Source organism: Heterodontus francisci, chromosome 6 (assembly GCF_036365525.1).
Source record: "Heterodontus francisci isolate sHetFra1 chromosome 6, sHetFra1.hap1, whole genome shotgun sequence".
Taxonomy (NCBI): domain Eukaryota; kingdom Metazoa; phylum Chordata; class Chondrichthyes; order Heterodontiformes; family Heterodontidae; genus Heterodontus; species Heterodontus francisci.
Window position 1 is genome coordinate 88,312,384 of NC_090376.1, and position 25,287 is coordinate 88,337,670.

The 25,287-nt window shown below is 43.9% G+C and overlaps 1 protein-coding gene across 1 annotated transcript in view; it reads left to right on the top strand.

Moving 5' to 3' along the window:
* Positions 1-25,287, top strand: part of LOC137371427 (ferroxidase HEPHL1-like) — a 118,185-nt gene that overhangs the window by 80,653 nt on the left and 12,245 nt on the right. Inside the window, exons 11-18 of the mRNA XM_068034009.1 lie at positions 2,862-3,074; positions 3,611-3,818; positions 8,738-8,877; positions 11,345-11,485; positions 12,561-12,667; positions 15,714-15,936; positions 16,032-16,171; positions 18,075-18,237. Coding sequence (XP_067890110.1) covers positions 2,862-3,074; positions 3,611-3,818; positions 8,738-8,877; positions 11,345-11,485; positions 12,561-12,667; positions 15,714-15,936; positions 16,032-16,171; positions 18,075-18,237 — 1,335 coding nt within the window. The remainder of the gene's footprint in view (positions 1-2,861; positions 3,075-3,610; positions 3,819-8,737; positions 8,878-11,344; positions 11,486-12,560; positions 12,668-15,713; positions 15,937-16,031; positions 16,172-18,074; positions 18,238-25,287) is intronic.

Below are 25,287 nucleotides of genomic sequence, written 5' to 3' on the forward strand. Positions count from 1 at the left end.
GAGAGGAGAGGTCACCCTGTTGGGAGTCTTCTATAGACCTCCGAATAGTTCCAGAGATGTAGAGGAAAGGATAGCGAAGATGATTCTCGACAGGGGCGAGAGTAACAGGGTAGTTGTTATGGGGGACTTTAACTTTCCAAATATTGACTGGAAATACGATAGTTCGAGTACTTTAGATGGGTCAGTTTTTGTCCAGTGTGTGCAGGAGGGTTTTCTGACACAGTATGTAGACAGGCCAACCAGGGGCGATGCCACATTGGATTTGGTACTGGGTAATGAACCCGGCCAGGTGTTAGATTTAGATGTAGGTGAGCACTTTGGTGATAGTGATCACAATTTGGTTAGGTTTACCTTAGCGATGGGCAGGGACAGGTATATACCGCAGGGCAAGAATTATTGCTGGGGGAAAGGAAATTATGATGCGATTAGGCAAGATTTAGGATGCGTAGGATGGGGAAGGAAACTGCAGGGATGGGTACAATCGAAATGTGGAGCTTATTCAAGGAGCAGCTACTGCGTGTCCTTGATAAGTATGTACCTGTCAGGCAGGGAGGAAGTTGTCGAGCGAGGGAGCCGTGGCTTACTAAAGAAGTTGAAGCGCTTGTCAAGAGGAAGAAGAAGGCTTATGTTAGGATGAGACGTGAAGGCTCAGTTAGGGCGCTTGAGAGTTACAAGCTAGCCAGGAAGGATCTAAAGGGAGAGCTAAGAAGAGCAAGGAGAGGACACGAGAAGTCATTGGCGGATAGGATCAAGGAAAACCCTAAGGCTTTCTATAGGTATATCAGGAATAAAAGAATGACTAGAGTTAGATTAGGGCCAATCAAGGATAGTAGTGGGAAGTTGTGTGTGGAATCAGAGGAGATAGAGGAAGCGTTAAATGAATATTTTTCGTCAGTATTTACAGTAGAGAAAGAAAATGTTGTCGAGGAGAATACTGAGATTCAGACTACTAGGCTAGATGGGATTGAGGTTCACAAGGAGGAGGTGTTAGCAATTTTGGAAAGTGTGAAAATAGATAAGTCCCCTGGGCCTGATGGGATTTATCCTAGAATTCTCTGGGAAGCCAGGGAGGAGATTGCAGAGCCTTTGTCCTTGATCGTTATGTCGTCATTGTCGACAGGAATAGTGTCGGAAGACTGGAGGATAGCAAATGTTGTCCCCTTGTTCAAGAAGGGGAGTAGAGACAGCCCTGGTAATTATAGACCTGTGAGCCTTACTTCGGTTGTGGATAAAATGTTGGAAAAGGTTATAAGAGACAGGATTTATAATCATCTTGAAAAGAATAAGTTCATTAGCGATAGTCAGCACGGTTTTGTGAAGGGTAGGTCGTGCCTCACAAACCTTGAGTTTTTCGAGAAGGTGACCAAACAGGCGGATGAGGGTAAAGCAGTGGATGTGGTGTATATGGATTTCAGTAAGGTGTTTGATAAGGTTCCCCACGGTAGGCTATTGCAGAAAATATGAAAGTATGGGGTTGAAGGTGATTTAGAGCTTTGGATCAGAAATTGGCTAGCTGAAAGAAGACAGAGGGTAGTGGTTGATGGCAAATGTTCATCCTGGAGTTTAGTTACTAGTGGTGTACCGCAAGGATCTGTTTTGGGGCCACTGCTGTTTGTCATTTTTATAAATGACCTGGAAGAGGGTGTAGAAGGGTTGGTTAGTAAATTTGCGGATGACACGAAGGTCGGTGGAGTTGTGGATAGTGCCGAAGGATGTTGTAGGGTACAGAGGGACATAGATAGGCTGCAGAGCTGGGCTGAGATGGCAAATGGAGTTTAATGCGGAAAAGTGTGAGGTGATTCACTTTGGAAGGAGTAACAGGAATGCAGAGTACTGGGCTAATGGGAAGATTCTTAGTAGTATAGATGAACAGAGAGATCTTGGTGTCCAGGTACATAAATCCCTGAAAGTTGCTACCCAGGTTAATAGGGCTGTTAAGAAGGCATATGGTGTGTTAGCTTTTATTAGTAGGGGGATCGAGTTTCGGAGCCACGAGGTCATGCTGCAGCTGTACAAAACTCTGGTGAGACCGCACCTGGAGTATTGCGTGCAGTTCTGGTCACCGCATTATAGGAAGGATGTGGAAGCTTTGGAAAGGGTGCAGAGGAGATTTACTGGGATGTTGCCTGGTATGGAGGGAAGGTCTTACGAGGAAAGGCTGAGGGACTTGAGGTTGTTTTCGTTGGAGAGAAGGAGGAGGAGAGGTGGCTTAATAGAGACATATAAGATAATCAGAGGGTTAGATAGGGTGGATAGTGAGAGTCTTTTTCCTCGGATGGTGATGGCAAACACGAGGGGACATAGCTTTAAGTTGAGGGGTGATAGATATAGGACAGATGTTAGAGGTAGTTTCTTTACTCAGAGCGTAGTAGGGGCGTTGGAACGCCCTGCCTGCAACAGTAGTAGACTCGCCAATTTTAAGGGCATTTAAGTGGTCATTGGATAGACATATGGGTGAAAATGGAATAGTGTAGGTCAGATGGTTTCACAGGTCGGCGCAACATCGAGGGCCGAAGGGCCTGTACTGCGCTGTAATATTCTAATTCTAAAATAGAATATATTTCAGGTGATTTTTGGGAAGTACCAAATGTTTGTGGAATGCTTATTTCCAGTGTAGAAGGAGTTCTCCCTCCTTTCCCTAGAGGACCTAAAGACCCTCTTTCTTTTGTCTCTCACATGCCATGACAAGGGATCATAAATACCTGTGGCAATGAATATTCCTCCCATTACCCTGGCATATTGCATTAACTCACCAACCACTACAATCCAACATCTACATGGTTTCTGCTGGTAAATGTTTAAAGTAGTAAGTATTATGGAACTTTTTACTGTGTAATAATACGCTTATAATCATTTTTTAGCCATCAATGGTTACATGTTTGGTAACTTGCCTGGACTGGAGATGTGCAAGGGTGACAATGTTTCATGGCATTTGATTGGACTTGGCACTGAAATTGACATGCATGGAGTTTACTTTCAAGGCAACACATTCCACCTGAAAGGGACAACCCGTGACGTATTAAATGTGTTTCCTCATACTTCCGCGACAGTCTTCATGCAACCAGATGATGTTGGTAAGAGTCCTTCCCTCTCCCTCTTCCTGCTTCCAGTGCTAACATAATCACTGTTGATCCAGATGCTTTTGCATTAATACTTTAAGGGATAATTAGATAAATATTTGAAACAATGGAAAATCCAGACCAATGGGGAGAGAGCAAGAGAGTGGGATTAGATCTGGATTTCTCTAGCAAAGAGCCAGTGGAGATGTTCTATCGAATGGCCTCCTCTGTACTGTAAACTTCTGTGGTTCTATGATGGCCTTGTATACAAGTTTTCTACAATGTGACCTGAAATCTAAGACTATATTAGACCTGGACCCAAAGATCAGAATATAGCTGAAGGTTTGGCTGCATTTGTCACAAAATTGTGTTCAGCAGAATGGATATTTTGAGAATTCAGCCAGTGAGTGCAAGGATGAGGGAATGGGGAAATAGACTAAAATCACAGTTTCAAAGTCCCAATTCTAGCTTTGAAGCTTAATAACACTATGCTTTTCAAAGTCTGTTACAGTTTAACTTTTTAAAAATTTGAATTAAACTGTTTAATTCAGGTACATTTAAGGTCATCTGCCGGACAGCTGATCACTATATGGGTGGAATGAAACAAATGTATCATGTTAGAAACTGCAATAAAAGTATCCCGGACCAGATGTATGAGACTATCCGAACATACTACATTGCCGCAGTGGAGATTGAGTGGGACTATTCTCCTGACAGGAGCTGGGAGCTGGAAAGACACAATGCAACTGAAGAAGAAAGGTGGTACCAATCTTTTACTCAGTTATTTGCAAAAAGGAAGGAAACTCAAATATGCAAAGGGCTGTGAATCTTTGGAATTTTCTACCTCATGGAGCTGTGGATGCTCAGTTGTTGAAAATGTTCAAGACAGAGGTTGATTTTTGGATACTAAGGAAATCGAGGGATATGGGGATCATGCGGGAAGGTGGAGTTGAGGTAGAAGATCAGCCATGATCTTATTGAATGGCGGAGCAGGCTCAAAGGGCCAACTAGACAATTCCTACTCCTATTTCTTATATTTGTACTTGGGTTTCAAGGTGTTTCACAGAGACAAAATAAGCATTGAACAGTTGAGGAATTGAGGGAAATGACCAAAATCGTGCTTGAAAAGTTAAGTTTTGAGAGGCTTTTGAAGGTGGAGAGTGGCAACAAATGGAGGGGCACAGGAGAGAGTTTCGAAGTGTAGGGTGAAGAGCCTTGAAAGCTCTTCTACCAATAGATGGGGCAGATGGACAGGGATGTCTGTAGGATCTCCGTATTGGAAGCCTGAATAATTGAGCTGGAGGAGGTTGTTGCTGTAAGGTGGGTGGAGACCACACAGGAACTACTAAATCAGGAAGAAAATTTTAGATGCATTGCTTTGGAAGGGAGTTACTGAACGTCAGTGAGGACAGGGTGATGAGTGAGTAGAACGTAGTTTGGGGAATAGAATATTGGTGGTGAAGTTCTGGATGAGTTGGAATCTATGTAGAGGGAAGTTTGGGATTGTAACCTAGGGAATGTTGGCGAAGTCGAAGCTGGAAATACCGAAAGCATGGGTAAGTGTTTTAGAAGTGGTTGGGGTGAAACAGACAATAGGATGCGTAAAAGGGAATTTTGTGGTGGTTAGGAAATGATGGCGGTGCAGTGGTTAGCACCGCAGCCTCACAGCTCCAGTGACCTGGGTTCAATTCTGGGTACTGCCTGTGTGGAGTTTGCAAGTTCTCCCTGTATTTGCATGGGTTTCCTCCGGGTGCTCCGGTTTCCTCCCACATGCCAAAGACTTGCAGGTTGATAGGTAAATTGGCCATTAGCAATTGCCCCTAGTATAGGTACGTGGTAGGGAAATATAGGGACAGGTGGGAATGTGGTAGGAATATGGAATTAGTGTAGGATTAGTATAAATGGGTGGTTGATGGTCGGCACAGACTCGGTGGGCCGAAGGGCCTGTTTCAGTGCTGTATCTCTAAACTAAACTAAACATATAGGGCTGAATTTTAAGGGAACAATGTAGATGGGTGGGGAGGTGCGGGGGAACACAAAATTGGGACGGGACATGTTGGACAGGAAGTCTGACGTCATGACGTCCCATCCCGATTGTGTCCATGGCGGCAAACGTAGAAGGCGAAGGACAATGGCGACACAGCAGGCAAGTAATTAAGCTAGTTAAATGGCCAATTGAAAGCAATTTTATGTGTCAGATGCAATTTATAAATGGCTCATGGGTCTCACGGGCTTCAGAGTCTCGCCTCCTTCAAGTAGGCGACATTGAGGCATCAGATCATGGCTGCCTGGAAGGGGAGACTATTGGAAGGGCAAACATCAAGAGCCTGGAAGGGCCACGAAGGGAGGGCTGAGCTTAGCGTGCAAGGAATGAGGGGAATGTTGGCTGCGCTGTGGTGGGGTGGGGGGGACAATTCAAAAGGGCAACAGGGAAGTGACACCTGGGCAAAGGTCACAAGTGTGAGCATCAAGAGGGGAACATTGGCAGGGGAAGATTGTCTTTAAGGGAGAGGCCACTTATCATGGGACTCATATACACCCAGGCCTCGGGGACCCCGTTTGAAGGCAAAGCACACCTGAGAGGGAGGGAGGGCCAGGCACCTGCAGTGGCACCACAACCAACTATGAGCCCACAGGAGGGATCTCAGCAGCCTCTGGACATGCCAGAAGGGCAAAGAAGAAAGAGAGAATGAGGGAGGTGGCCGTTACAGACAGGGGTACCCTCCAGAAAGGGTGTACAGATCACCGCTCAACTACCTGCAGATGTCCGAGAGGCAGTGCCAATGAAGACTACAGCTCTCCGGGGAGGCTGTCACTGACCTGTGTGCAATGATGCATAATGAGCTGTGCCTAGGGGACTGGGTGGGAATAATGCCAGTGGCCTTGAAGGTCACTGTGGTGCTGAACTTCTACACCACTCAGATCATTCCAGGGATCCACAGAGGACATGTGTGGAATCTGAGTCCATGGCACATTGGTGCATCAAGGAGGTCACCAATGATTTGTTCAGGAGGGCGGGAGATTATGTGCGCTTCCACACAGTTCGCAACTCACGAGCAGAGAGGGCCATTGGTTTCGGGGCCGTCACTTGAATCCCTGAGGTGCAGGGGGTCATCAACTGCATGCATTTGGCAATCAAGGTTCCGGAACACCAGCCAGCGGCCTTCATCAAAAGGAAGGGCTCCCACTCGCTCAATATACAACTGGTATGCGACCACCATAAACAGATCCGGCAGGTCTGCACACACTTACCGGGAAGTTGCCTTGATGCCTACATTTTGAGGCAGTCCCAAGTGCCAGAACTTTATTGCCCTCCCTCAAGCTTTCAGCAATGGATCCTGTGGAGACGAGGGCTACCCACTGAGGACATGGCTACTGACGCCTGTGGGGAACTCGCACACTGATGCAGAGGAGAGTTACAATGTCTGCCATGGGACAACGTGAGCTACCATTGAGCAGACCATTGGTCTGATAAAGATGAGATGAAGATCAATCAGGTGGAGCCCTTCAGTATGCCCTGGCGATGGTCTGTGGTTTACTGTGTGCTGCACAACCTTGACCTGCAAAGAGAGCAGTGGATTGATGAGGAAGATGGACAAGCTAGGCCAAATGAAGAACCCCAGGGGTAACGTGACATTGGACATGAGAGACTTGCAAGGGAGACTCGCGATGCCCTTATACTTTCACATTTCAACTGATCCTTTATGGCCCTTGTGCTTTATCCAAGCAAGACTTTCCTTTGTGCAGCCATCTTTCTCCATTCCTTCCTTAACGATGCTTTGTCTTACTGCACATTCAGGCAGAGCTGATCTAGTGAGGCTCTAGAGTTGAGCCCTTGCTGAATCTGCGATCGCCTGCGGCTTTTTACTCGAGGCTGGGATGCAGTGAAAGGTCAAGCCCTCTATGGAGGAAAAAGAGGGTGGGGGGGAGTCCATGTCTATCAGTAAAGATTTAGTCACAGTCATAATGGAGGAGGATGGTGTAATAGACAAATGTTCACCTGTGAAAACCCAATGATTCTCAGTACACTTCTTGATTTGCTTGGGTGAACTCCTATCTGGTACTGCCGCTGCTGCTGCCGATGTGCTGTCAGCTGAAGTGGAGGTTACCTGCTGACTTTGGTGTCCCGTGGCTACAGATGACCTTGGCAGCTGTCCTTGGGATACCTAGGGCTTGGTGCCACGGCAAGCTGTGGGCCTCCTGCAAAGAAACAGTATTGCCCTCTTTCGGCTGGGATGTTAGATTTACTGGTGACACTGGCAGAGAGTCAGAGGAGCTGCTGCCTGCACCAGGAGCACCCTGAGAGGAGCCCCCGGCTGCGGGAGGCATTCGCTCCTCCTCCTTATCAAGGCAGACTTCTGCCTCCCTGATGACCTGAGAGGACAGAGGACCTGGTGGTGACTAGAGGTCCCCTGTCACCTTGCCACTGCTGCCTTGTGCCCATGGTCAGGACGAGGGTATGGAGGTCTGCACGAATGTCCAGCAGGCACTGAGTGCTCTGTTGGATGTGACTCTCCATCAGATCTGCCAACCTCTCAATGGAGGAGGCCACTCGCGCACCAGTCAGAGTCAATGTCAAGGTCAAGGCTTGGATGGACTCCTTCATTGACCGTGCTTGGGCACGCATTGCCTCTGGCATCTCTGCCAGATGTTGCTGCAGCTCCAGCATTTTCCTTGTTGCTGCCGAAACCAGAGGCACATCATGAGCCTGGGGCTCAGCATGGGCCTGGCCTCCCACAGTCCTCCAACCGTCAGAGGCCTGGGCTGTCACATCCTCTGTCAGCTGCTCGGGCGCATGTGTGCTGTGCTCACCAGATTCTGTGCCCAGATCTAAACTCGTGTGCAAACCAACCAAGGTGGATGTATCTGTGCTGGTGGAAGGGAGAGGAGTATGAGGTGCTGATTGACCCTCTGAGGCCCCTCCCTCCTCTTCAGAGGTGGCAGGATCCACAGCATATTCCATTAATGTCTGATTTGGCACAGCTTGACCTGCATGACAGAACAAAGACATGTAGAGGTCAAGGGGCTGCCATCCCTCCATTGCAGACACCCCTATGATGTAGACCCCTGTGTGCGCCAGATGCCCGATGAGCAGCATGGTTCCATCGTTGGAAATACAGCATTGTTCCCCATGTAGACATTACTTACTATCTTGGGATGGTACCCCTGTCTCTCCATCTGCAACACTCCTTCCATCCTGTGGATCGGCCAGCTCCATGGCTGCCTGCTCCATTGGTGTAAGGACAAGCAGCAATGGCAGCCCACCTCTGGTCTTCATTCACTCCCGATGATTATGTGTTATCTTCTCCGACAGACAGAGGGAATGGAGATGTTAGACCCCTAGTGACATCATCCCAACACATAGGATGCTGGCAGTGCAGTTACCACTGACGGGGGCACACAGACACCTCCTACATGTGTTCCCTTCCCAGGGATCCTAAATGTATACGGAGACTTCTGCACTTATAAATATTTCTTGGTGGTGTAGAACATTTTTCTGATATGACATTGTAATATTTATGAAAAACTGTTTACTGAATACTGTTTGAAATATCGTTTTTATGAAATAACTTTGAAAATGCATTTTTAGCTTTCATAAAATAAAATTATGCAGTAGATGAAATTTTAAAAATAATCAAAGAAAAGTTTGCTAATTGTCATATTTTGTGTTTTTTCAGTTATGGCCATGTGTTTGTTGGTACAGGGGAAGGTAAAATCGGGTCAAAGTACAAAAAGGTTGTTTACAGGGAGTTTACAGATGGAACGTTTACCACGCAAAAAATAAGGCTACCAGAAGAACAGCATTTGGAAATACTCGGTATTGAATTAAAAAATTAACTCTCACAAATTAACTGATCCTGGGTATGACATTCTGCAGTCTTTAGGATGACAATCCAGGGGAGATTTCTGATCATTAATCTGGGTATTGCACAAATGTGCTCTTCTCCTAAATTTAAAATTAAAATATGTTTTTGGAGGTTAAATACTTCATATTTAATAGTTGCAGTACCCACATGTAAAATGAAATACAATTTGATCTATGCATCCGTTGTAACAAGGTGAAACTGATTGATTTAGGCTGGAGGCTCCCCCCGCTTCCACGTATACAGACAATTACCTTATTAAAAATGGTTAAAAACCCTACTGACTCTCAGGCCTGGAGTTTCTGCCTTAACCACTTTACTGCTGAAGTAGACTCATGGGGCGAATTTTAACTTCTTGACCCACTGGTGGCAGGATGCTTGGGAGCATACTTGAAACTCGCTAGTTTGTCTTTCCCTGCACACTAACTCCACAGCATGCGTGTGATATCACTGACAGATTCCCTACCTGGAAGTCAGCCTGATTGACAGGTTTGGCTTCCAGTCAGGTGTGGAACGCTGGAAAAGAAATCACAAGACCAGGTGGGGGTGGGTTCAAACCCAGACACTGGAGGTTGGGGGGAGGTGGGTCCGATTCTAGAGTGGGGGTGCTCAGAGATCAGAGGCCTGAGCGTTCGGAGTCTGGGGTGAGGTGGGTGGGAGGAGAGATTGGAGGGCTTGGGGTGGGGAAGGGGTTAATTGGAGGTCTCAGGGGTAGGTCATGGGGAGATTGGCAGGGGTTTCCATCACAGGGGTGTTGGCAAGCAAGGTAGACTGGATCCAGCAGATAAGTGAAAAGACATTTACCTCCTGGATCCAACAGTTCTTGGCCTTTCTTTAGCTGTCGGGTTTTCCAAGGTCTGGGAAAACGGGCCAGCCAAGGTTGAATTTGAAATGGTGGATAAATATGAGGCACGCAGCCTTACTATAATAGTTAACTTGCCAGGCCAGTCTGTTTCCTGTGAGTGGATTAGTTGCCCAACCTCTGTTCTGCCTCTAATGAAACCAGAAGTGGGTGGGTTGGGGTCAGGATTCAGATTTTTAACATCTTAACCTTCCACCCAAACCAAGCCCGCTTGTTTTTAGGGATTAAAATTCCCTCCATAATAGCACTTCTATTAACAGTGTAACACTATTAAGAACCAGTGCAGGTTTCTGTCCATGAACCTTTCTTAAGTATTCAGGGTGGTCTCCCAGGGCTATTAGTTCCCTTGATCAGGAACCCACCACTAAGAGGGAGCAAGTCCGGTGCCTTGCAGCATTAAACTAGCTACATCACCAAGCCCTGAAAGATACTTAAGTTGAAGAATAGTTGTGATCTAACAAAGGAAGAAGTCCATGATTCGGGCTTAGTGCAAGAAGATGCTACTTCCAGCAAAACCTGCACTGCAACTCAATATTGAAAGAAATTAATTACATTCTCCAGGACAGCTAAGGTAACGGAGGCAGTAATAGCTTTTCACAATGCACTGTAACAAGCATGTATCCCAGTTGCAGCCAACTTGGCATCATTGTGTTGAACACCATCTACAACTTAACAGAAAAGCGTAGTTGGTACCACAATATTCTTTATACCCACTTCCTCCTTCTGAAAGTTCTCCTTTATTTACAGCCAGACATGTAGAGAAGCAGTAAAATAAAAGCTAAATACTGCGGATGCCTAAAATCTGAAATAAAAACAGAAAATGCTGGAAATACTCAGCAGGTCTGGCAGCATCTGTGGAGAAACCGAGTTAACGTTTCAATCTGTGACCTTTCATCAGAACCGTTCTGATGAAACTCTGCTTCTCTCTCCGCAGATACTACCAGACCTGCTGAGTATTTCCAGTACTTTCTGCTTTTATGTAGAGAAGCAGTAGAAGATTCACCTGGTAAAATATATTTTTCGTATACCTATTCTCAAAAGAACCTTCTGAAACCTGGGTTGTCTTTTATAAAATGGCACACATTTATTCTCTCTACTTCCATCATAAAGAGGAAATCAAACTGCATTCATCCTAGGCCCCTGTTGCAAATCATCAGACATTCACTTCAGAATTACTTGTTTCAGTAGGACAAGACACAGGCTAGGATACAAACCATTGTCTGCACCAAGGAGAAGCATGTTGGTCATAAACCGTGGGAGGGCTGTCGGATTTATCCTCGGTGAAATGTTTTTTCACTGACAGAGTATGTATGGAGTGATTTGAGCAAAGGTGGTACAATGGCTTTGTGATGGCTCATTAAAATTATGCCCAAATAGATTGCTGTGGAGGAAAGATATATATCACCAAGGGAATGGATTTTTGCTAAATCACGACTGACAGGAAGATTAATTAGGAAGTGCATTAGATTTTAGCTTACTGAAGGTCTCTGTTGTGAGTTGTGCTTGCAACTGTCTGATTACAATTAACAAAACTGTTTTATATAATCTTATACACTTAGGTCCAATCATTCGAGCAGAAGTTGGTGACATTATCATGGTTATATTTAAGAACTTAGCTTCCAAGCCGTACTGTATACACCCACATGGTGCTGAAGAGGTAGACAGTGGTAAACATCTCAAAGTACCAGTTACCAAGCCAGGTGAGTGATGTAGCACAATTCTGCTTCTTCACTACCTTCAGTTTAAAATATATTTCCTTCAGAATTACTTCTCTAGAAGTAACTGCTTATATTGTACATCCAAAATGATGTATTTTGAAACTATTAAAGTTCATTTTATAGTCATCTGCTATTCAATTTATTAGTGATTTGTGAGGTCATTCAGAACAGTGGATGGAATGTACTCTATAACAATGTTCTCAAAATATAATTGTGATAAACTTTACCCATTAATAAGCATATAAGACATTTTAGGAATAGGAAAAGGCCATTGAGCCCAAGAAAGTCTATTCCTTTCTTATAGATCAAATCTACTACAACAGCCTCCCCCCTTTTTTTTTATTCGTTCATGGGATGTGGGCGTCGCTGGCTAGGCCAGCATTTATTGCCCATCCCTAATTGCCCTTGAACTGAGTGGCCATTTCAGAGGGCATTTTAAGAGTCAACCACATTGCTGTGGATCTGGAGTCACATGTAGGTCAGACCAGGTAAGGACAGCAGATTTGCTTCCCTAAAGGACATTAGTGAACAAGATGGGTTTTTATAACAATCGACAATGGCTTCATGGTCACACTAGACTAGCTTTTTAATTCCAGATTTTATTAATTGAATTCAAATTTCACCATCTGCTTTGGTGGGATTCGAACCCACGTCCCCAGAGCATTAGCCTGGGCCTCTGGGCTACCAGTCCACTGACATTACCACTATGCTACCGCCTCCCTGTAAACAGATCCAGTTGTTGTATTAACTTAACCCAGGTTCAGTGGCTTTCCCTGCTAGGTTATGATACAGCTCTATTATCATTTGGATGAAAATGTTCAGATTTCCTTCTTATGCCTTAACTTAATCATTTTTACTGATGTACCTTGACTATTTGAACCCTTAATTTTAGGGAGGCTTGTTCTTCACTGTTGTATTTGTTATCATAAAATGCAATCTACACAGGGTATCTGTGCAAGAAAGTATTTTACCTTTGTAAAGCATTCTCCACCTTCTTCTGTTTTTTTTTTACCATTTTGTACTTCTCATTTCAATTGGGTGTATCGTGTTATTCTAGGTCAAGTCAAGATCTACAGATGGAATGTTCCAGAAAAATCAGGTCCTGGCAGTGGAGACTCAAATTGCATCACTTGGATTTATTATTCTGCAGTAAGATTTGTGAAGGTAGTATTTAATTAAAATAATTAACATTATGAACTAGATTTTCTGAAATATTAGAAAACAATTAATAATTTGTTTTATTCGTTCATGGGATGTGGCTGTCGCTGGTGGTGAGCCGCCTTCTTGAACCACTGCAGTTTATGTGGTGTAGGTACACCCATAGTACTGTTAGGGAGGGAATTCCAGGATTTTGACCCAGCGACAGTGAAGGAACGGCGATATATTTCCAAGTTAGGATGGTGTGTGCCTTGGAGAGGAACTTGCAGGAAACTTTGGATTCTGAAGGTTTTTGTTCGTAACAGCATGTTTTTATATCCCCTTCAGTTTGCATATCCAGGCATTAGACTTTTCTCAGAGATCATTGGCACAAAATTCAGATCCATAGCTCTCATTTTTTGGGTGTGGTAAAAGGCCTTTGAGGTCCAGAATGGCATCCGCAATATACATGCACACTTCTGGTGTGGGTCGGGCCCAGAGCATTAGAGCACACAAAGTGAGCATCTACAGGAAGTATGCTAAGTAGGCAGATCATGACATCAATCAATATATAATGCTGCTTTGACGCCAGTGCTGCCATTTTGGAGCTCAATACGTCAGCTAATGCTCTCTCTTAACCATGCATGGCTGAACACGTGAAATGAGAACAGAAAGTGCCGGAAATACTCAGCAAGTCTGGCAGCAGCTTGCGGAGAGAAACAGAGTTAACGGGCTGGATTTTGTTCTCCCCCAGGGTTCGGGGTGGGGGGCGGCCTGAAGATGCCTCCAGGAGAGGGCTGCAATGCACCCTGAAACTGGGAGGGCCTGGCCCAATATTACCGGCGGCGGCGAGGAGTCGTGGTGGCCCCCACAGTGGCGCAGTGGTTAGCACTGCAGCCTCACAGCTCCAGTGACCCGGGTTCAATTCCGGGTACTGCCTGTGTGGAGTTTGCAAGTTCTCCCTGTGTCTGCGTGGGTTTCCTCCGGGTGCTCCGGTTTCCTCCCACAGCCAAAAGACTTGCAGGTTGATAGGTAAATTGGCCATTAGCAATTTCCCCTAGTATAGGTAGGTGGTAGGGAAATATAGGGACAGGTGGGGATGTGGTAGGAATATAGAATTAGTGTAGGATTAGTATAAATGGGTGGTTGATGGTCGGCACAGACTCGGTGGGCCGAAGGGCCTGTTTCAGTGCTGTATCTCTATATAAAATTTAAAAAAATCGCCCGACTCTGCCTCTGACTCAGCTCATCTGCTGCTGAAATCATCATTCATGCGTTTATTACCTCTGGACTTGACTATTCCAACACACTCCTGGCTGGCCTTCCACGTTCTACCCTCTGTAAACTTGAGGTCATCCAAAACTCTGCTGTCCTAAATTGCACCAAGTCCCCTGAACTATCATCCCTGTGCTCGCTGATTTATCAACACCTCAATTTTAAGATTCTCATCCTTGTTTACAAATCCCTGTATGGCCTCGCCTCCTCCCTAGCTCTCTTATCTCCTTCAGCCTCACAACCGTCTGAGACATCTGTACTCATCTAATTCTGGCCTCTTGAGCATTCCCCCATTTTAATTGCTGCACCTTTGGTGGCTGTGCCTTCAGCTGCCTGGGCCCTCCCCAAAGCTCTCTGCCTCTCTACCTTGCTTTCCTCCTTTAAGTTGCTCCCTAAAACCTACCTCTTTGACCAAGCTTTATCTGCCCTAATATCTCCTTATGCGGCTTGGTGTCCTATTTTGTTCTGTAATGCTCCTGTGAAGTGCTTTGAAATGCTTTATCATGTTAGAGCTGCTATGTAAATACAAGTGGTTGTTGTGTCTCTCCTCCTCTGCACCTCCTCAACCGAGGCCTGCAGTGCTGCGTTTGAAAATCTTGGAGCCTGCGCACTCCCACGTTGTCCCATTATATTACATCTTTCTCCCTGTTAAAATGAGTTCCGCAGTGATTTACACCAACTGTTCCAGCCACAATGCACCTCCCCTTTATAGCTTTAAGTGCTGCTATTCTCACAATTTTGGGCCCTGTGTTTAGGCCTGCCACCGCTCAACAGCACGATTAGCAGTGGATGCACACTGCCATCATCTAAATGAACAGGGTGCACGAAGTTGATATGCTGCCTGCATTGGAAGCAACAAGCACAGTTTAATCCCACATTGTGATTCCCCCCACCCATTTTCAGATGCTGTTGAATTTAACCCCCACTGTTGACCTTTTTGGATTCTTCCTGTTGTCTCTCTTTTGGATTATGATGGTATTTATTTTCTTGTCTCATATGCCAAAGTACACAAGGACCCTATGCATGGAGATACTCAGATATGAGTAGTTCGTGTATTTGTGTAAATTTCTTTGTCGCTTATTTTTGTGGCGGTATCAAGTCATTTATTTTAAACAGTTTAACAATTCCATTAGAATATTATTTCAAGGCCTATGTTTCAGAGATTCTTTCTTTTATAAAAGATCCCAATGCAATTTTGAAATTGCCAGCATCTGTTTCTTTCTTTACTGTTTTTATATCTGTGCATTTCTGCAGCGAACCCTGCAGCAGTTTGACACTGTAACACTGTAGGAGCTTTAACACTCCTTTATTAAACTGGAATGTAATGGAGCTATTATAGCTAGTTTGAGTGCTGAGTTATAATCCCATCGCTTTCTGGGTCAGACAAAGCAGAGCTTTGCTTACACAAATTCACCAGCATCCAAATACTGTTTAAAATTTAAATGATAGTGAAGTGCTAACAAGACATTCAGCTCTTTCCTAACATTCAAGAGTTTAACAATTACATTTGAGAATTCATAGAACTGCAGCCAGTACAGAGCTGAAGAGAATGAGACTATCCCTTTGAAATGGGTTTAAAATATATGTTAAATGCAATTCAAGCTGAATCCACAGCAGTTGCACTGTCATGTCAATTTGATGGAAATGTACAATGCAACTAGCTCTGTCACTTATTAATTCATCATCCAATGTTAGCTATTTAGCACACATAGTTACTTAACTATCTATGTGTTGTATATTGTAAAACAGTATGCAATTAAAATAAAACTTGTACAATCAATTTAGCATTTTATTCCAGGATCTGTACAGTGGTTTGGTTGGCCCTCTGGTAACCTGTCGTAAAGGAATACTCGACCAGAATGGCATGAGGAAGGATGTTGATCGGGAATTTGCTTTATTGTTCCTGGTATATGATGAAAATGAATCCTGGTACTTGAATGACAATATCATCACTTACCTTCACGTGGACCCGACTGAGTTCAAGAAAACAGATGATTTTGTAGAAAGCAATAAAATACATGGTATGGACGCATACTGATTGCAAATTCCGAAAACTAGTGGAGCCAAGCATTACTTTCCAAAATTAACTTACTAGATTTCTAAATTTTTATTTCAGCAATTAATGGGAAAATTTTTGGAAATCTTCATGGACTTACGATGGTTAAAGGAGAGAAGGTTGACTGGTATTTGCTGGGTATGGGAAATGAAGTAGACATGCATACTGTTCATTTCCATGCCCAGAGTTTTACCTATAGGGTAAGCAATTTTTTAGTAATTCTGGAATTTTATCAAATTTTCTTTCATCTGCAACTGCTTGTGCATCGACCACTCATTCTGTATTATAGCAGCTTATGGTTTTGGAGCTTATGCACCTGAGAATGTTAACTGACAGCAAAGAGGTAATTTGGTATTTTTGTTGCCAGTCAGCAAAATCCACAATAAAACAGAAATGTACTGTACTCAGAGGTATTAACATTTTATTCAATCAAATATTTCAGCCAATGGCTTAGTGGAGGGTTATTTTTTCAGAAGTGATTTTAATTTTAACATAATTCTCCCCCCACCCCCCATTCCATTCATAATGTGTTCCATTCATTTTTGAAACAAAGCAAAGTTTGATGAGGATTTTTCATTTCTTCATTTGTCGGCTCATCTATTTTCCACAAATTAACTTTAATGGATGGAAAGTTGTGTACTAACAAGTATAGAAGTAGAAATTCCCACCCTTTAACTTGTACCTGTTTTGAGTTGACTTTAGGTTATTTGGCATATTGCCACCATTAATATCACTCTACAACCTCTCACTACATTTGTCTGAATAGATGTTTAAATTGGCAAAATATTTAACTGAATATAAATTATGTGCAAATATTTGAATTTTTCCCTCTAATAAATTGCTTTATGAAACATAAACAAATGTGTAATGGTCACATAGTTTACATTTTTGACAGTCATGGGATGGGTAACGAAAGAGAATGATGGCATTAACTGAAATGGAAAATGTCAGCATGAATTTGGGGAAGACAGTAAAATGCACTAGTTTGAATGGGGGAGAGGTGTGGAAGAAGAGTACCAGCTTAAGTGGTTTGGAAGAATGAGCATCAATATGAAGATGAAGGGGAGAGGAAGAAGAATGTCAGTATAAGTTGGCAGGGTTTAAGGGAAAATAGTTTCTCTGTGAAAGGGCAGTGACTGGAATACAGACGGGTTGGGTTTGGATTTTGCAAATTTCATGATTTTAAACCTCTGCCCCCAATCCCCTCACCTATCATGGGGGTGTTAAAATTCCTCCCGATGTCTCTGAACTGGGTTTGTGGAGAGTAGTGTCTTTGTGAATTTGAGTGATTGAAGACCTTGGCTGTGGATAAGTGACTGTTGGGATAACATTTGAATAAGTAATTGTCTGGCCGTCTTTTGAAAATCAGAATGTCATTTTGTTCTTTTATTCAGTTTCACAATTATGAAGAATAAAAGTGCTTAAAATGAATGGAATGCATTATTTTTAAAGTAAAAATTCAGTTTCCCAGGGAAGCATGCCCTTGGAGCCCCCTAGAGATACATCACCAATTTTGTATTTTCACCATTTGGATTTTTTTCTTCAGGCTTTCATGTACTTAATGATTTTTTTCAGTCCAATGGAAATGAAGAATTGTTGTTTACTTGTTCGTTCGTTGATGTCATCTTCTTCCCAGAAGGTTGACTGTCATCGATCTCCACCTCTATCTGTCCTGTGCTGTCCTTACTCATTCTGCATAGGTCAACTGCATCCAGTCCATGATATCTGTTGTCCATTGTCTTCTCTGCTTCCTGTCCTTCATTTTCCATTGATCTTTCCTTCCAATAATTATCTCTGTCTATCTTCTGCTCCAATGATACTGAAGTATTGTATGATTCTCTCTTTGATGTTATGAACTAATTTCCTCTTCTCCAGGCATTTCCAGCACTTCCTCATTAGTCTTTCTGTCTGTTTATACTTATTGCTTAAATTGCAAAGCGCCATGTAACTGCTTATTTTCACTGATGATAATGATGAGGAGTTCTCCAATGACTACCAACTACAGCAGAGCTTAAAGGCTGTTACTAGATAAGTAATGATCAGAGTCTAATTCTGCATGATGAGTTTTCAAAGTATGCACTTTTTTGTGTTATGTTCTTCTAGATGGATAATGATTACAGAGCAGATGTGTACGATCTCTTCCCTGGAACATTCCAGACTGTAGAAATGATTGCATCGAACCCTGGAACTTGGCTGTTGCATTGCCATGTAACTGATCATATCCATGCTGGCATGGAAACCGTTTATACTATCCTAAATCAGACAGGTAAACTGTTGACTAAAAGAAACATTGCCTATTTGATTGTAAACAAACCATTTTTATGCTCATTTCAATTTGGCATGGCTTTCAGGAGATATAATTTTGGAAGTATAGCGATAACAGTGCAGATCAACCCAGGTTTGGTCCAGATCAGTGGCTGTGGAACTGCCACACCACTATATATTAAATAAAATGAAGTAATCTTTAATATTACGACCAGGTGAGAAAGGTGTCTAGGGGTCTTTTGCTGTCTTCACCTGATCTTATTGTAACCGGGTTTTATTTTAAACACACTGTGTTTTGAGCTCCACCTTTATGAATCCTTGTTCACAGCTTTCCAATTATAAGGCAAAGAATTGAGCATAAACAGGTTTTCTTCAGTTTAAAGGAGAAAGGTGAAATTTACTAAACCTTAAACTTAAACTCTAATACGGTTCGCACCTACAGGTTTACGAAATGTACATGCGAAACACACATGCAAATAGGGACAGAAAAAAGCAAAAGAAAAATAAAATGGAGAGGTAATAGGCAGTCTCTGAAGGGGTTTCTTGTTACTGTTTGTGTTCCCAGCTCGCTGTAATGTCCTTGATTGTAGACAGCTCTTACTTTTCATTGGGGCCCAGTATTATTCTTAAACCTTGTTCACTGTAGGAGAACTTCCTTTCTTGGGGTTCATATGTATTCAATGGTTTCCGAAGCTGGTGAGAGTGAGATGAGAGCAGACAGGAGAGAGGTGTTCCCAGTCCAGGAGCTAACAGCTTTCTGATCTCTTTCCCTGTTAGAGTTGTTTTGATTTTGAACTTCCAACAGTCAGCCGGTCGTGTGACTAAAACTGGTCTGACCACTTCTTCTGTGTATTGGGGAAGCAACGACTGGGTCCCCTTGTTCCAACACTGTCTGTTACTGTGCAAATGTCTTTCCAGTCAGGGGCTTGCAATTTTAAGACTTAATGTTTATGTGGCAAAATAATGTGTGCCTCAGTCTTGGCAGGTCAGTGGCTTGCTTGACAGTCTTTATCTAAAACATATAAGGGAAAGGAAAACTTAGCAATAGCTAGTCTTACTTGCTCAGAATACTAGTGGTAAATGTGCAGACACCACTTCTTTTGCCTATGGAATTCTCTTCTATACATTGCATTACCTGAAACTTTATTCATTGCCGGTAGAAATTCAAGTACAGAATTGGTGGAGCGTGCATTAGGCTATGGAAAATCTGAATTGATTGTTCATTTCGATTACAGTGTTCTAAAATCAGCAGTTATCATCACATTTGTAAGACGTGAAGTCTTGTGGTGTCTGGTTGTACTCCGTTGTTAGGCCACCTTAACAATTGCAATGGGATGGTTCCTTTTAAAGAACATGAAACAAAAGTCAGCACCCACTTCAGTGTCAACAGTATTGAAAGGCAAAAAATTGCTTTAAAGTGCATCAGCTTTAATATGCAAAACATAACTTGAAAATATGCTTTATCCAGATTCACAAATGATTTGATCTGTTACAATAGTATGTCATAAGGAATACCTTCCCTTGCTTGCTGCTTTAATACAGTAGGGAAACACATAACTTAAGCATTCCACTTTTACAGCCGGATTACAGTTAACTCTATTCTCATGCCTGATACCCAGGTCGCAGAAGGCTATTAGAAGTGTGTGCAGATAGTTGGCTGGAGTAAGGGATGGACAACTGTTTTTTCTAACTTCATGGCATCCCTTCCATAGGGCCAAATCTAGCTCAGAATGTACCCTGGGTGGGAGACTTCACTGTCCATCACCAAGAGTGGCTCGGTAGCACCACTACTGACTGAGCTGGCTGAGTCCTAAAGGACAGAGCTGCTAGATGGGGTCTGCGGCAGGTGGTGAGGGAACCAACAAGAGGGAAAAATATACTTGAACTTGTCCTCACCAATCTGCCTGCCGCAGATGCATCTGTCCATGACAGTATTGGTAGGAGTGACCACCTCACAGTCCTTGTGGAGACAAAGTCCCATCTTTACATTGAAGAGACTCTCCATTGTGTTGTGTGGCACTACCACTGTACTAAATGGGATAGATTTTGAACAGATCTAGCAATGCAAATCTGGGCATCCATGAGGCACTGTGGGCCATCAACAGCAGCAGAACTGTACTCAACCACAATCTGTAACCTTATGGCCCAGCATGTCCCCCACATATCATCAGTCCGGGGGACCAACCCTGGTTCAATGAAGAGTGCAGGAGGGCATACCAGGAGCAGCACCGGCATACCTCAAAATGAGGTGTCCGCCTGGTGAAGCTACAATCCATCGTGCCAAACAGCGTAAGCAGCATGCGATAGACAGAGCTAAGTGGTCCTACAATCAGCGGATCAGATATAAGCTCTGCAGTCCTGCCACATCCAGCCGTGAATAGTGGTGGACAATTAAACAACTAAACAATGCCATTCTTCAGCCAATTTGATTCACTCCACGTGATATCAAGAAACAACTGAAGGCACTGGATACTGCAAAGGCTATGGGCCCTGACAATATTCCAGTAATAGTATTGAAGACCTGTGCTCCAAAACTTGCCGTGCCCCTAGTCAAGCTGTTCCAGTACAGCTACAACACTGGCATCTAACTGGCAATGTGGAAAATTGCCCAGGTATGTCCTGTATACAAAAAGCAGGACAAATGCAACCTGGCCAAATACCGCCCCATCAATCTACTCTCTATCATTAATAAAGTGATGGAAGGTGTTGTCGAGAGTGCTGTCGAGCAGCGCTTGCTTAACAAAAACCTGCTCAGTGACGCTCAGTTTGGGCAATGTGGAAAATTGCCCCAGGTATGTCCTGTACACAAAAAGCAGGACAAATCCAACCTGGCAAATTACCACCCGATCAGTCTACTCTCAATCATCGGTAAAGTGATGGAAGTGTCATCGACAGTGCTATCAAGCAGCGCTTGCTTAGCAGTAAGCTTCTCACTGACGCTCAATTTGGGTTCTGCCAGGCCCACTCAGCTCCTGACCTCATTACAGCCTTGGTTCCAACATGGACAAAAGAGCTGAACTCAAGAGGTGAGGTGAGAGTGACTGCCCTTGACATCAAGGCAGCATTTGACTGAGTGTGGCATCAAGGAGCCCTAGCAAAGTTTGAGTCAATGGGAATCAGGGAAAATTCTCCGCTGGTTGGAGTCGTACTTAGCGCAAAGGAAGATGATTGTGGTTGTTGGACATCAATAATCTCAGCTCCAGGACATCACTGCAGGAGTTCCTGAAGGTAGTGTCCGAGGCCCAACCACCTTCCTTCCGTCATAGGTTCAGAAATCGGGATGTTCGCTGACGATTGCACAATGTTCAGCAGCATTCCTGACTCCTCAGATACTGAAGCAGTTCATGTAGAAATGCAGCCAGACCTGGACATTATCCAGGCTTGGACAGATAAGTGGCAAGTAACATTCGTGCCACACAAGTGCCAGGCAATGATCATCTCCAACAAGAGAGAATCTAGTCATCTCCACATGAAATTCAATGGCATTACGATCACTGACTCCCCCACTATCAAAATCGGGCGGGTTATCATTGACCAGAAACTGAACTGAAGCAGCCATATAAATACCGTGACTACAAGAGCAGGTCAGAGGCTAGGAATCCTGCGGACTCCCCAAAGCCTGTCCATCATCTACAAGGCACAAGTCAGGAGTGTGATGGAATACTGTCCACTTGCCTGGATGGGTGCAGCTCCAACAACACTCAAGAAGCTTGACACCATCCAGGACAAAGCAGCCTGCTTGATTGGCACCCCATCCACAAACATTCACTCCCTCCACCACCAACTCACAGTAGCAGCAGTTTGTACCATCTGCATGATGCACTGCAGCAATGCACCAAGGCTCCTTAGACAGCACTTCCAACTAGACCTTTACCAACTAGAAGGACAAGGGCAGCAGATGCATGGGAACATCACCACCTGCAAGTTCCCCTCCAAGCCACACACCATCCTGACTTGGAACTTTATCACTGTTCCCTCACTGTTCCTTCACTGTCGCTGGGTCAACATCCTTGAACTCCCTTCCCAACATGGACTGCAGCGGTACAAGAAGGCAGCTCATCCCCACCTTCTCAGGGGCAATTAGGGATGGGCGATAACTACTACCTAGCCAGCGACGCCCACATACCATGAATTAATTTTTAAAAATTCTGTCCAGAAATGGGGAGGTAGGGGAATTTAAATTTCTGTTGGTGACTTTATCAGCCCATTCCCACTCCACTGCCATATTTACTAGGGCCTTCCATTGGATGGCCCAGGTGTTTACCTGACTCTGGCAGGAACCCCGCTACTGTGTGCAGATCTATTTGATGCAATTTCAGTAGACCACTGAATAAAGCAGGCACCAGCTGTATCGGGTGGTTCCAAAAAAGTAAATGAAAAAATATTTTTGTGAGGTCAAGAAGAGCAGGTGTGCTCCTCTGGGCTCCACAAGAATAATGCTTCTGCATTATTAACACTACTTCCACAGTTGGTTTCTCTCCCAGTCTTGTATTCCTGCTCTCTGTGCTGCTGATATTGTCCAACCTGGAGCTGGCAAGCTCCACCGGTATTCCCCTTTGGAGTGGTAGAGAAGTGAATTCTAACCTTCCATTCGGAATGAACCACATCACTAGGTTCAGGTGACTGGCCCACACATTCTGCCAGCATGCTGCCTGACAGTTAATTTCAACCTTTACGTGTTCTTAAAACTTGTCACAGCGTCCATTCTAATGCCTCCCACTATTAGCTTATCACAGTGGCGCAGTGGTTAGCACTGCAGCCTCACAGCTCCAGCGACCCGGGTTCAATTCTGGGTACTGCCTGTGTGGAGTTTGCAAGTTCTCCCTGTGTCTGTGTGGGTTTTCTCCGGGTGCTCCAGTTTCCTCCCACAAGCCAAAAGACTTGCAGGTTGGTAGGTAAATTGGCCATTATAAATTGCCCCTAGTATAGGTAGGTGGTAGGGAAATATAGGGACAGGTGGGGATGTGGTAGGAATATGGAATTAGTGTAGGATTAGTATAAATGGGTGGTTGATGGTCGGCACAGACTCGGTGGGCCGAAGGGCCTGTTTCAGTGTTGTATCTCTAAACTAAACAAAAGCTCCATCATTTCAATTCATATCCTGAAAGGGTCCATTTCTAAGAGTTCTAAGATTGCATTCGGTTCACTTACTCCCTTCTCCATACTCAATTTATCCTCCATTAACACTGTTGATTAGGAGTCTTCTCTCCTTTGTATCCTCACTATCTGCTATTAGATGAAATAGTTACAATGCCTAGGATTTTATCTTGGCGACGGGGATCCTGACCACCGGCTAAAGCACCAGCAAGAGCCCCGTGTAGCCTCCTCTGGCAGAGGCCCACCACATTATGTGCCAGCTAGACTTTTAAGTTGACAGTGGCGGGCCTTCCCCAGGATGTAGGACCCCGGCGACGGAGGTGCTACCTACTGAGAGCTGCTGGCCAATCAGAGGCCAGCAGCTCTTTAACTGAGAGGCGCGACTGGAATCACCGAAGGCACTGGACCCAGGCCACCGATAAGTCTCAAATGGGAGGAGTCTCATTGGGCGGGGGTTGTGGGGGGCAGGGGTGTAGGGGGCTCGCCAGCAAGCACAGGGGGTGTCTGTCAGTGGGCACCCCCTTTCCTGATGGCAGGTCCCTCGTTCAGGCACTGAGCGTCTTTTAACTAGCCCCCCCCCCCCGCCCCCATAGCTGGCAAGGAACCCGCATTGGTTTGCTTGGCATGTTCCCCGTGCAGTGATAGGCCCACCTGCCGCGGAGGTGGGATGAGGCCCTTGATTGAGCATTAATTGCCCACTTAAGGGCCTCAATTGACAGCAAACTTAATTTGGGTGGAGGTGGGCAGGTGGCCAACCAAAATGTACCACCTTGTATTTATCTGTATTGAAGTTGATTTGCCAATTATATACCCATTCTGTAAGTTTATTGATGTCTTCCTGTATTTTTTTGCAATCCTCTTCAATTTGGTCGATGACCTTTCATCACAACTCATTGAGTTCTGATGAAAGGTCATCGACCTGACACATTACCTCTGTTTGTTTCTCCACAGATACTGCCAGACCTGCTCAGTATTTACAACACTTTCTGTTTTTATTTCAGATTTCCAGCATCCAGAGTATTTTGCTTTTATTCTCATCAATTTGGTATCGTCTGTAAATTTTGAAATTGTACATCCAATTTCTGAGTTCAAATTGTTTATGTAAATGGTGAACAACAGAGTTCCCAGCAATGATCCTTGTGAAACACCACTTCCAACGTTTTACCGGTCTGAGTAACTACCTGTAACTCCTACTCTCTCTCTTTTCTGGTTTGTAGCCAGCTAGTTATCCATTCTGATACATATCCCCAACTCCACATGCTCTGACCTTATCAAAAGCCTTTTGAAAATCAAAATATATTACACCTACTGCATTACTCTTTTATGTACCCTTCCTATTACTTCAAAGAATTCAAGAAAGTTGGTTAAGCACGGCCTTCCCTTTGAAATATACATTGACTACTCTTATTATCCTAGATGTTTGAGTAAGGATTCCATTATCATTCCTATGACTTTCATTAAACTAATTGGTCTCTAGTTCCCTGGACTTGTTCTATCTCCCTTTTTAAGTAAGGAGTTCCTATCCTGATTGTTCTGATGTGGGCATAGAATACTATTTATTTTTATATTTCTTGATAATTTAAATTTTGCCTTCTTTGTGTCTCCTCTTTGTCATCCTCTCCTTTAGTGTCTATGTACTGAGTATATGCCTTTTTATTTAGTCTTAGTTTTGTCCTTATTTCTTTATTCATCCATGGTGTGTCATTATTGGCTCTTTAGTGCGATGTATTTCTCATGGACTCTGTTGATCACCTTTTTAAATGTTTCCCACTGCTGTTCTATTAATTTGTCAGTAAATTTTTAAAGTTTATTTTCCTGAGATCCATTCTCATCCCCTTAAAATCAGCTTTTTTCCAATTTATTACTTAGGTCTTTGTCTTACTTATGTTCTTCTCAAACTTTATGTTAAGCCTTATTATGTTGTTATTGCTATTGCCTAGACGTTCCCCTACAC